Source organism: Salvia hispanica, chromosome 2, assembly GCF_023119035.1.
Source record: "Salvia hispanica cultivar TCC Black 2014 chromosome 2, UniMelb_Shisp_WGS_1.0, whole genome shotgun sequence".
In the NCBI taxonomy this organism is placed as follows: Eukaryota; Viridiplantae; Streptophyta; class Magnoliopsida; order Lamiales; family Lamiaceae; genus Salvia; species Salvia hispanica.
This window is the reverse complement of record NC_062966.1, coordinates 22359907-22372152: the sequence shown is the minus strand read 5'-3', so window position 1 is coordinate 22372152 and position 12246 is coordinate 22359907. Positions and strand designations below refer to the sequence as shown.

General features: G+C 36.5%; 3 protein-coding genes across 3 annotated transcripts; 2 read left to right on the top strand and 1 right to left on the bottom strand.

The window, feature by feature from the left end:
- The first annotated feature begins 528 nt into the window (after window positions 1–528).
- LOC125207837 (protein JINGUBANG-like) lies at window positions 529–2875 on the top strand. The gene is made up of 2 exons (XM_048107335.1): window positions 529–1128; window positions 2017–2875. The coding sequence occupies exons 1-2, from the start codon at window positions 559–561 to the stop codon at window positions 2743–2745; spliced, it is 1299 nt and encodes a 432-aa protein (XP_047963292.1). The 5' UTR covers window positions 529–558; the 3' UTR covers window positions 2746–2875.
- Window positions 2876–8548: 5673 nt separating this feature from the next.
- LOC125205614 (aquaporin TIP2-1) lies at window positions 8549–10033 on the top strand. The gene is made up of 3 exons (XM_048104658.1): window positions 8549–8758; window positions 9055–9305; window positions 9478–10033. The coding sequence occupies exons 1-3, from the start codon at window positions 8632–8634 to the stop codon at window positions 9844–9846; spliced, it is 747 nt and encodes a 248-aa protein (XP_047960615.1). The 5' UTR covers window positions 8549–8631; the 3' UTR covers window positions 9847–10033.
- A 202-nt stretch (window positions 10034–10235) lies between these two features.
- Window positions 10236–11949, bottom strand: LOC125205615 (photosynthetic NDH subunit of subcomplex B 3, chloroplastic). The gene is made up of 6 exons (XM_048104659.1): window positions 11619–11949; window positions 11441–11551; window positions 11300–11356; window positions 11130–11192; window positions 10592–10654; window positions 10236–10452 (listed from the first exon to the last, which is right to left on the bottom strand). Exons 1-6 carry the CDS (start codon window positions 11847–11849, stop codon window positions 10369–10371), a joined length of 609 nt encoding a protein of 202 aa, XP_047960616.1. The 5' UTR covers window positions 11850–11949; the 3' UTR covers window positions 10236–10368.
- Between the last annotated feature and the right edge of the window lie 297 nt (window positions 11950–12246).

Genomic DNA, 12246 nt, shown 5'->3' with positions numbered 1-12246 from the left:
CGACATCGGCAACATCGCATAATTCACCGCTGATAACATTCGTACGTGAATTCTCGGCTTCCATATCACATGCAATTTCACAAGGAAAATTATTGAACAAACCAAAGTTCATAATATTTCCAACTAAGTTTTAAAAGTTGCGGGACAGACTAGAAAACGTTCAAACTTCATGATTTTTTACAACAATCTGCCCCGAATTCAAAGTATTGTAGCCGTGATGATGAACACACCTCATACGAACACACGTCGTGAACAAACCCACCTTATTCGTACTAGCTAGGGCGCACGGTGTGCGGCGGCACCGGTTGTGGGTGCCCAAACTCATCATAAAAAACAAACTAGTAACGAATAGTGTTATATGTCTATAGTCTATGTCGGTATATCATTAATTCCGGTGTTCCTATTCAATTTAATTACCATAAATCATACACAATTGATCTTACCTATTAGTCTCCAAAAATGTAAATGTCTCAAACAATTATCCAACCACCTTCTCCCCCCACCCTTCTTAACTCCCCCCTAAACCCTCACCCCTCTCTCCCCCCAAAAATCTAATACATGGAAACCCCTTCCTCCCTCGACGATGGCCCGCCCAATCCCTCCTTCGACCTCCGCGGCCGAACCCTAAAATTCCCGCGCAGCGCCTCCTCCAAAGAGGCGCCGCGCTCAGACCTCCCCGCCGTCTCCCTCCCTCCCCGCCTCAGCTTCGCCACCGCCGCCTCCCTCCCCTGCTCCATACGCCCCGCCCTGGCCCGCCTCTCCTCCTCCAAGCTCGACCCCGACGCCGCCGCCGCCTCCACCTGCCGCTGCGTCTCCTCCGTGCTGAAAAAGGACGGCCAGATCCTCTGCATCGCCGCCGCCAACGGCCTCGTCTACACTGGCTCGCAGTCCAACGCCGTCGGCGTGTGGAAGATGCCGGAGTTCACCGAGTGCGGCCAGCTCAAGACGAGAGCGTGCGTGGTTGTCGCGCTGCAGGTCTCGAACGATAGGGTCTACGCCGCCTACGCGGACTGCAAAATTAGGGTTTGGAGACGCACGTGGGAAGGGGCCGTCAAGCACGTGCGGATCGCGACCGTCCCCGCGGCCGGGAGTTTTCTACGAGGATATATCGCCGGCCACGATAAGACGGTAATTACTACTTATTTTATTTATGTGTAAAGTAAATAATTAAGTCGCGTGGTCAGACCACTCACTCTAGGCCAACACATGCACACAAGTTGTGGTTTACTTCTTGAATTGGCTTTTAATTATTTCTGGTGAAGTAGCTATAACCAATACTGAGTGAATCTGACAAAAATATTTAAAGATGGACTGTTTTTTTTCTTGGAATTAAATTCTTTGTAAAATGTTTAGCCTTTTATTGTTCAGGTCGTCAGGAACACCATTAATACATATACCTAATATATATCGATAGCATTCAATTAAATGAAGCATATATATTTGAAGACATGTGAAAATGACACACACGTATACAATTTAATTAAAGAATTATGCAAAAGAAAATAAATATTCTAGTTGTCGTTAGATCATTACTTCTTGTCCCATTTTATGTAGAATTCAAATAATCAGTATAATATTAATAAACAAAATATACTGTTATAAACACGTTGCTTTGAATAAAATTATGCATTTGGTGGGAGTTTATTGAATAAAATGTTTTCCAAAACCCTGTCGTTTAATTTCTTGATTATATCGTTTTATTGCTTGGCATTTATGAAAAAAAAAATCACTTTAATTAAATAGTTAGTTGGCTTCGTAGATATTGTATTAATTGTTTTTGTATATCTTTGTCTTCAATATTAAATTATTGTCAAATTCAATTTTTACAACTTGCACAGAAGCATGCACTAATTACCTCTTAAGTTGATCGGAAGGGATATATACATTTTTTTTTGGTGAGAAATGTCGTATTCAATTATGATATATGGATTATCAGCTTTATTCATATAGTTATAAATTTTCTTCAATTGCTCTATTGTGTAGCTCTAATTATTAAATTAATTTTGCTATCGACAGTCGAAACATCTAGCGCCAATTTCGTCGCTAGCAATCAATACCGCCGACGACATTTTGTACTCGGCGTCGCTAGACAAAACCGTCAAAGTGTGGCGAATCACCGACTTCAAGTGCATCGAGACGATCCTGGCCCACCCCGAGCCGGTCAACGCCATCGCCCTCGCGGACGACGGCGTCCTGTACACGGCCTCGGACGACGCCACCGTGAGGGTGTGGCGGCGCAACTTCTGCAGTGGGGCCCGCCCCCACTCCCTCACGGTGACGCTCCCGACCAAGCACTCCCCCGTCAAGGCCCTGGCCCTCACGGCCGACGGGGGCGTGCTCTACGCCGGGTGCACGGACGGCTACGTGCACTACTGGCTCAAAGGGTGGTTCTCGGGCCAGCTCCAGTACGGCGGCGCGCTCCCGGGCCACACGCACGCCGTCCTGTGCCTGGCCGGCACGGGCGCCTATGTCGTCACCGGGTCCGCGGACTCGACGAGCCGGGTTTGGGTCCGGGAGGCCGACGGGTTCCACTCGTGCATCGCGGTGCTGAAGGGGCACCGCGGGCCCGTCAGGTGCGTCACTGCCTTCCTTGATCGTCTGGCGTCAGACGATGCAGGGGAGGAGGGATGCACTGTGTGCACGGGGAGCCTTGACGGCGTGCTTAAGGTGTGGCGGGTTAGGAATGCCGCCACACAAACTCATGATTCGGCGCCAAATGCTCGTGATTATTTTGAATTGACTTGAGCTTGACTTTTGTCCGACTTTGTATTGAGCTTTATTTTAATTTGAAATTAATTAGGGTATATTTGTATTATTTTTTTTTCGTATTTAGTGTGTATAAATTATAGTACCATTAGCATGCCCGGTTGTGCTTCTTGTTTTCCCTATATTCATAAATGCATTACAAATTACAAGCTGAAATGAAACACAAATTTTACACTAATAAATCGAATATCCCAACTCAACTGGACATATTAAAGCGTCACATTTTCTTTGTAAGATACTTTTATTAAATGAGATAGAGAGAGTGTATAATAATTGCCCACCTTTGAAAATGTATTTATTTGAGGTACAATTATGAATTTTTCAAATAATCATTGTTATTCTTTTTCAAGGGTTTTGGTGGTTAATTCGGTACCAACAAGTATAAATATGTCCCAAAAAATTGTGGTCCAAAATTTAATTTAATCATAGTATAAGATATTTCAACACTCAGAATTCATTTAATCCGAATGTATATGTGATCACATCACATTCCTTGTAAGTGGATATTTGAACTTGTGTTTAGTTTAGTTGGATTCTTAAACTTTATAGTTAGGTTAGCTTATTGATTACTGTTCCAATAATTTTTTGGATTACTATGTTGTAGTTGGATAAAACTGGGCCTAAGAATGCCCATTATAAATCAGATGAACAAATGGGCTTGTCTAAAGCCCAATCATGAGCTGAACATTTATTGGCGAACACCCCTACTCCCTTGTTCTTACCATTCAAATTCAATTATAACATAGCTTAACATAGCAAAAGTGCTTGAATAAACAGAACTACCAAGCATTTTGGGGATCAGTTAAAGGATCGTCGCTCAGTTACGAAGCATCTACTAAGCAAACTTACCGAGCAAACTCTAGTGCTCGGAAAAATAACGACCATTTTCAAACGATGAACTGAAGACAATTTATTGAGCATGTCGGTACTCAAAATTTTCCACTCTTGTGATTCTATTGTTTAAGCTCAATATGTGCTCGTTAATATTGACAAGTCTATGCATGTGCTAGGTGTTTTGCAATTAGCGAGCAACTTTGGTTTTTGCTAATTACAAGGAAACCAACCTTGAAACAACATTTTTATCTAATAATCAGTAGTTGAAGAGAAAATAAATAAATAAATACAACTCTTGGTATTGTTATCAATTTGGAAGTAGAAAATGTGAAACCGTACATACATAGTAAATTAATTATGTGGTTGAAACTTTGTAGTATTAAAATAAAACCGACCTAAGTTGGACCCAATGAAAATCATTGTCACAATTTATTTTTTTACACCGACCATTTTGACATCGTGCATAGTTAGGGCCGTCCAACAATCATTATTCTTCTTTTTTCTTTCGAAAAGAATCGTTTTCTTTGATAATTATGCTTTTTATTTGCCTCCTATCATTTGATCGCATCCAAAGTAGATGTCTATTTTATTTTTTTCCTCAATGGCTGGGATTGGAAAGCGATATATCGTCTTTATATATTCATGACATTCCATGGATTACTAATTTCTTAAAAGAAAAAAAAAGGAACATTTATTTCACCCTTTATAGTGGAGTAGAATAGTGTTTACAAAATTAGTATATTGCGAGTGGAAAAAGTTTCCGTATGCAAATGTTACAAGTGATGAAGTTGTAGTCATCATAGCATAAATTATAAATAAATTAATATACTGAGATAATATATATAGCGTGACAGCTAGTAATTATAAATTAAATGAAAAAGATAAAACTGAAATTTACTATATTTTAAAATGATTGCAGTATAAGATTTGAATTCGATTTATATATTATATTGTTTTCATCCCAAATTATAGTCATTTTACCTTCAATCCATTTACCTTCTAATTTTGGAGTTGTTAGTTTTTAAGAAGGTATATTTTTCTTAAATTTGTTCTTCATCGTTTAGTTTTATATTTTTATTTTTGTTCGTCTATTAAAATTAGTCTTATATTAAAAATAAAAAATTATTTCCAATATACTATTATTCACTTTTTATCTTTTTTTAATATTTTATCACTTTCATATTAAAATTTCATCGAAAATAATTTTTTATGGACTAATGGAGTTTTACTTTCTAAAAATAGATAAATAAACAATATTCTTAACGCTACGTCGTCTTCAAATCATGCTAAAATAGGTCTATGTACATAATCATTTTAGAAAACTGTAAATTGAATTGATTCGAATCTTGAAAGATTTTGCACCAATAATTGAAATTAAAAGAGTTAACACGCAAAACTACACAAAGAAGGTGCTAGTACATATATTTACACACACAATATGAAAATCCACTCCCACCTATTGAATCCCACCACTTTTTCCACACAATTCTAAGGTAGTATAAAGGAATACGTCCATTTAAAATTTACTCATAAAATAGAGTACTGTAAAAAGGAAATAACTCATATTTAAAATCACCCCAATCAAAATTTCACCTATAAAATAGAGTACAGTAAATAGGAATTAATTCATAAGTATTTAAAATCACCCCAGTCAGTCAATCAGATTGAGATTTGATATATTCTATAAAATTAAATGGGCAGTACTTAAGAATTAAATTCATATTTTAAATTACCCCAATCAGTCGATCAGATTGAGATTAGATTTATTTTATAAAATTAAATGGGCAGTAGCGAAGGTGGTTCTGAGAAATATAAGAATCATCGATCTCACAATTTGTATTATTATTTTTAACTTGATCAAATTTTGGTTAAAAAGACCATAAAATTTGTCAACCCTTTAAATTTAGAGGCCATATATTTCTAAATAGAGATAATTTGGTTGTTAAATCCCCACTTTTCGATATTGCTATAAATTAGATACTACTACTATTTTCGAACGTTTTAATAATGTCCTAGTCTTTCATTTGCAATAAATTTGTGATTATTATCATTATTTTGCTTCTAAATCTCAAATAAATTAATTTTCAACTGTAAGGCTTGATGAACATTTAAATCTCAACTCCAAATTAAGAAAAGAGATGAATTTAAGACAATTCAAAATATTGTGATATTAATAATTAAAATGCTTTTAAAGTTGAATCCATTTTGTAACGAAGTAAAATATAAGGATTAGTTAGCAACTAGCACTTCGATATATGCAAAGAATACATTTTTTTTACCTGTATATGAGTATATGACATTGACAACCCATTGTGTCATCATTAATTATAAGTATTAATTAGCTCTTGAGCACAATCATTGCTAATTAAATAAGATCGTTATTTCTTAAGTATGCCAATTGAAAAGTCTCTTTTTGAGGAAATCGAACGATTAAAATTATCAGAAAAAAAGCCAAAAATACTTATAAATTCGAACGCATACCTTATCTCCAGATAATAGAACCATTTCTTTATTCGAACCAAACACCTTAATCAAATCAAGATTCCTCTTATCTAACCATGTCTTTACCTGATCTATAGTTTAATTACATTATTAAAATAATTTAAATCCCGTAATCCACTTATATATATTAATATCATAGTCCTCCGTAATCCTATCCACAAAAATTTCAATTCTAATAAAAAAGTGGAAAAGGAAACCTAGCAAAAAGGTAAGGTATTGATTAGTTGGTCGGCGCACTATGTGGCCCAATGGAGGTCTTGGCCCCATCCCCTCTTCACGGAGTAGTAATTAAATAAACATAAAAATATAAAAATGAAGATGGAACTAATGCGTTGCAGCATAGTTAAGTTGTAGTGATTTTGAGGTAAAAAATAGTCGAATTTCATCACAGACGGATTTCGGTACATATATGGAGATAGACAATGATAGCTTGTAAGACGATTCTATTCTAATTAATATATTCGGAGTTTGAATCGTTATAAAGATTGATGACGAACTAGTATTAGTCCTCCTTAGGACGGGAGAGTACTACAAAAGAAAAGCTATAAATAAAAGAGAAACTACAAATAAACACAAGATGAGTAAACGAGTTGAACTCAGTGTGATGTTATCTATAAAAGAAAGAATAGTATCACAATTCACACAAGCTCTAAGTCGATGGAAAAGTACTAAACAATATTCACAAAATACACGCCAATACACCATCCGTGTTGTTGGTTGGATCGTCTTGTTGATTCCTTCTTTTAGTATTTGTATACCATTGGTGGAGATTGGTTTCATATTGGTGTTCAACTTCTACGACTGCAAGGTTGGTTGTGACTGTTTTTCACGATCTATTTAATTGTTATCATTATTGATTTTCTATATTTGTTGTGTACATTTCCCATGTTATATCAAATCTTGAACTTGTCATTTGATAATTGGAGTATTTTGTACTAGTTCATTGAAAAAAAATTGAATCACAACAAGCAACGAAAATTCATAATGTATACAAGTGAATAATACAAGCTCTAAACTACACCTATAGGCAATCAAAGTCTCAAAGACTTTAAATGCAAATGAACAATACCATTTAAATGCATCCTAATTATTTATCTTTATATAATTTCTAGACTATTGCACATTAAAGTAAATTTATAACTAAAAAAAAGGGGCTCGTCCGTAGGGACCACAGCAATTTCATTCTGCATTTTAATTGGTTGTTCACATGGACATATTATTGAGGTCGAACATTTTCCAGACACTTCCACCGCATCACGTTCTTGACAGCTAAGCCTCTATTCCCTTTTTTGATTGGATCTATTTGGAATTACATTCACCATCTCACATCCTTATCTATTTTTGTATATATCTATTTCAAAACTAGTGTATGTTTATATTATACTAATATTTTGAGCCTTTTTTTTTAAGTATTTGATGTGGTGTGAGTGAAATAATTATTCAATTTTAATACTTTTCTTTCCTATATAACATGACTCATTAATAATTTGGATGTAAAAAATGACAAATCATGTGGTAAAAATATTATATACTACTCCATCTGTCCCCGATTAGGAGTCACACTTTAACCGGGCATGAGTTTTAAGAAATGTAAAAAAAAGTTGGTTAAAAAAGTTAGTGGAATGTGAGACCCATTTTTTTATATTGGTTTTATAATAAAATGTGAGTGAATTGAGTCAGTGGAATGTGTGACCTACTTACTATTTATGATAAAAATGAAGTGTGACTTTTAATTGGGGACGAACCGAAATGGAAAAGTGTGACTTTTAATCGGGGATGGAGGGAGTACTATTGAGCATTTATGTGAGTTCATGTCTATAAATGAAAATATATTCCAAAACGACTATTTTTGGATGGGGTGATAAAATAATTGCGTGGATTACCAAATTAAAAATTATCTAAGGTTATATGATTTTTTTTTTGGGATTATTTTCTATGAAAATCTAGATGTGAAATATATGGTGGAGAATGTACATATGTGTATGTGATCCTTAAACGAAGTGATGGAGACAATCAGACAATTCATATTTGACTTTTTTATAATAATTAGAAATTGTAACTATTACTATCGATCCTAATTCAATTCAATATTTAGCTGTTAAATTTGGTGATGGTCCATTAAACTAAATTGGATTACACAATGCAAAACAATTTGATCAAGTTATAGTCACTATCAAAACCGTGACGAAATTAAATGAAAACCATATAACACAGTTTACTTATGAACATTTTATTATTTCACAGCAATAGAGAAAACTATATTAAATAATAATGGTCACGTAGTGGATAGAATTGTCCATGTAGGATGCAGGCCCAGGGCAAATACTAACTTATTATGAAACGAAACTAATTAAAAATAAATAAATATACATCTCAAATTCACACCCCCAAATTATTTAAATCAAACAATACGTGGACTTCGTAGTATATAAATGTGACATAGAAAGTGCCCCTTGTACCTCAAAAACATTCCAACATCTCCTCTCTTCACTCTCTCACACCTCTCCTCCTCACAAGTGAATAAAGAAAATGCCAGGAATCGCTTTCGGCCGATTCGATGACTCATTCAGTGTCGCCTCGATCAAGGCATACGTCGCCGAGTTCATCTCCACCTTGCTCTTCGTCTTTGCTGGCGTTGGCTCGGCCATCGCTTACAGTAAGTACTATTACACCTACATACTCTCTCTACTGCAGCGAGGCTTAAGCCCCCTACCAAATAATCATTCTTATAATTTTATCATCAAAATATTTGATATTTTTTTGTAAATCATTGCACAATTCCTATATATAAAAAAATTGCGGTCCACCCCTTGTAAACAAAATAAATTATACATTAGCCCCTATAAAATAAATAAAGCAAATTGATTAAGGCCTAAATCATGCATGCATTCATGCAAAATTACTATTCCAATTTGCTGATTTAATTTGTCTCCCGTCACGTTGTTTAAACAGACAAGGTGACGGCAGACGCGGCCCTAGACCCGGCTGGGCTGGTGGCCGTGGCGGTCGCCCACGGATTCGCTCTCTTTGTAGCCGTTTCGATTGGAGCCAACATCTCCGGCGGCCACGTCAACCCCGCCGTCACCTTCGGGTTGGCCGTCGGCGGCCAGATCACCATCCTCACCGGAATATTCTACTGGATTGCTCAGCTCTTGGGCGCCATTGTCGCTTCTTTCTTGCTCTCCGTCGTCACCGGCGGTTTGGTAAGTCTAATTAAGTACTAATTCAATTATTAAGCATAGTAACATCTTATGAATAATTGTGAAATTACTCTTTTGCCTTGGCATTGTGACATACTGTTGGACCACTAAAATGTTACATAATGGGCTACTAGGACGGGCCAACAATTTATAAGCCGAATTTAAAATGATGCAGGCGATCCCGACTCACGGGTTGGCTGCTGGAGTTGGAGCAGTCCAGGGAGTCGTGATGGAGATAATCATCACATTCGCGTTGGTGTACACTGTGTTCGCCACCGCAGTTGATCCCAAGAAGGGATCACTGGGCACGATTGCGCCAATTGCAATTGGTTTCATTGTGGGAGCCAACATTTTGGCTGCTGGGCCTTTCTCTGGTGGATCCATGAACCCGGCCCGGTCCTTCGGCCCAGCTGTGGCCAGCGGTGACTACGATGGGATCTGGGTGTACTGGGTTGGGCCACTCATCGGCGGTGGCCTGGCCGGGGCGATCTACAGCAACGTGTTCATGCACCACGAGCATGCACCACTTTCGACTGATTTCTAAGTGTGTAAAATTTGTTGGATGATTAATGATTTCCGGTTTGTTTGAGGACTAAAATGCAAAATCCCTTTGTTATAAAGGGAAGTGGGAATCATTTTCCTTTTCCTCTTTTAAATTGTTGAATTGGTTTGAATGTTGAAGATCCGTTTTTATTGATGAAATTGAAATGCTGAATTGGTTTGTGGAATGATTCCTTTGGAGTTGGTTTGATGGTCCCGTTTATGTGATGAATGCTTTTGGTAGTACTTTTTATATGTTTTTTCTCTATCAATCATGAATATTTTAATTATTGAATTAGTACTCATTGAATCAAAAAATTTGAATTATATATCACTCTTGATAATACTAAAGAACTTTTCCAAACTAAAAAAATACTCCAAGTAAACCATAAATGTCTCAATAATGTTATGACTTTTTATTTCACCATACTTTTTTCCTTTTACATCTATGAAAAAACTACAGATTTTAGCAACCCAAAATGAAAATAAAAATTATTATAAAATGAAAAAAAAGTAAAAAAGATTTTCATATTTGCAAAACATCTTCAGGAAGCTCTTTTGCATAATTCCAGCTGTGAGCTTTCCATTCCGGAAGTTGTTGGATCACAACCTGCAATGAATTATGAATTATCCATCACAATTATGTTATAGTACTAGTATTTATTACACTAATCAGTTTAATTTTTTTACTTGGTCTTTTACATCTAAGTAGAATAATATGCAAATTGAGAAAGGGTAAAATGACAAACCAGCCCTCTTGAATCTGGTTCACCAACAATCGCCTGACAGGCAAGTCTCCAATTTTTGGGCTTCTGAAATTACCCATAAATTTAATAAAATTAATACACATAAAAAGCACACTTCCTATAAATTACTTTTGTATAAAAATATTCAGGATATCCACAACAGTGTTTCTTGAGCACGTGTTACAGGTCGTTCGTGCAAGAGCACACAACGCTCTGTTGCTCAATAAGAACGTGCCACACAAATTATTTTTATTTTTCAGTGTTTTACTTCTTAGTCATGTGAAGTACTAAAAATACGTTATAGTGTAAGTGTTCAACTTCTTAATGCTCGGCATATCCAGGGACGGATCCAATGAATAGCTACGTGGCTCCTCAAAATTTTCTACTAACATATAAATTTCTATATTTTTTTGTTAATTTACATCATTTACTCACTAAATGCCCCTTCTAAATTCTTCAAAATTTTCTCTATATATATTTTTGCCCCTCTTGAGATTATTTTTTGGCTCCGTCCCTGGGAATATCAACGAAAATGGATTACCTTTTTAAGCTTTTCCTTCTCTTTTTCTGTTCGAGGGTTCAATAATTCCCTTCCTTCAACAACCTACTAACATTAAAATACCAAAAATAATGAGGCAAAATGTAAGCTAATTAATCTACAATTAGATAGTACCGTTGAAAAATTAGATACATATGTGAAATAGATGTCACCTCAACCATACATGTAGCACAAGTTCCACCTCCCCCACAGTTTAGCAGAGGCCTAGACTGCAATCGGGGGATATCATATTTCAGTCTCGTATTTTATTCATCACAAATATAAAAAATTAAATAAAATGGTTTATTTCTTACATATGGTCCATACAATTCAAGATTGTTATCAAGCATTATCTCTCTCAATTTCTGCCCTCCACAGGCCTTCCGGTAATGCACATCCGGCGTTCCATCCGGCAGCAAAACCGACTGCGAATATTAAAAATTTGAACAATTGTTTAAAAAAAAAAATTGAAATCAAAAGAGAAATACTGACGTGGACGAATGCGAAGTTGACAACTGGAGGCTCCTCGTGTTCGGGCGGGGATGGCTGCACGGAGTCGGATTGGTCGGCATCGGTGGCAGTTTGGAGAGCTCTGAGTTTCTTGATTGTGGAGAAGTTGAGGTGATTGGGCGGCTTGGATGATGGCAATTTTGTGGTGAAATGGTGGGAGTTTGGGAAGAGTGAGGTGGTTGAGTTTTGAGGGTTGAGTCGAAGTAATATCATGTTAAGTGAGTTATGCCTCGAATAAGCTTTGACGATGTCGAAAAAGGTTGGAAGGCAGGGGAGTTTGGGAGGAGAAGATGATGCATGTTTGTTTGTAGGATAAGTTGGTCAATGTATGGTGCTGCTTGTTCATCTTATCAGTTTTCAGATATGGTGTGTGCTAATTTCTTCAAAGGTTAATAACAAAACAAAATTATGTCATATTGGTAAAGGAAAGGTAAAATTACTTCGGCTCGTAGGCGCGGATTTGGTCAAGAGTCGTAGCAAAAGCGAGTCTTTACAGAATTGTCGTTATTTGTGGGCTCGGAATTAAGTGGAGGTATGAATCGATTAATGTCGAAGAAATGAATGGATAAGTTGTGATTAGAAGAGAAATGCAACCTGAACTCCGATTTAA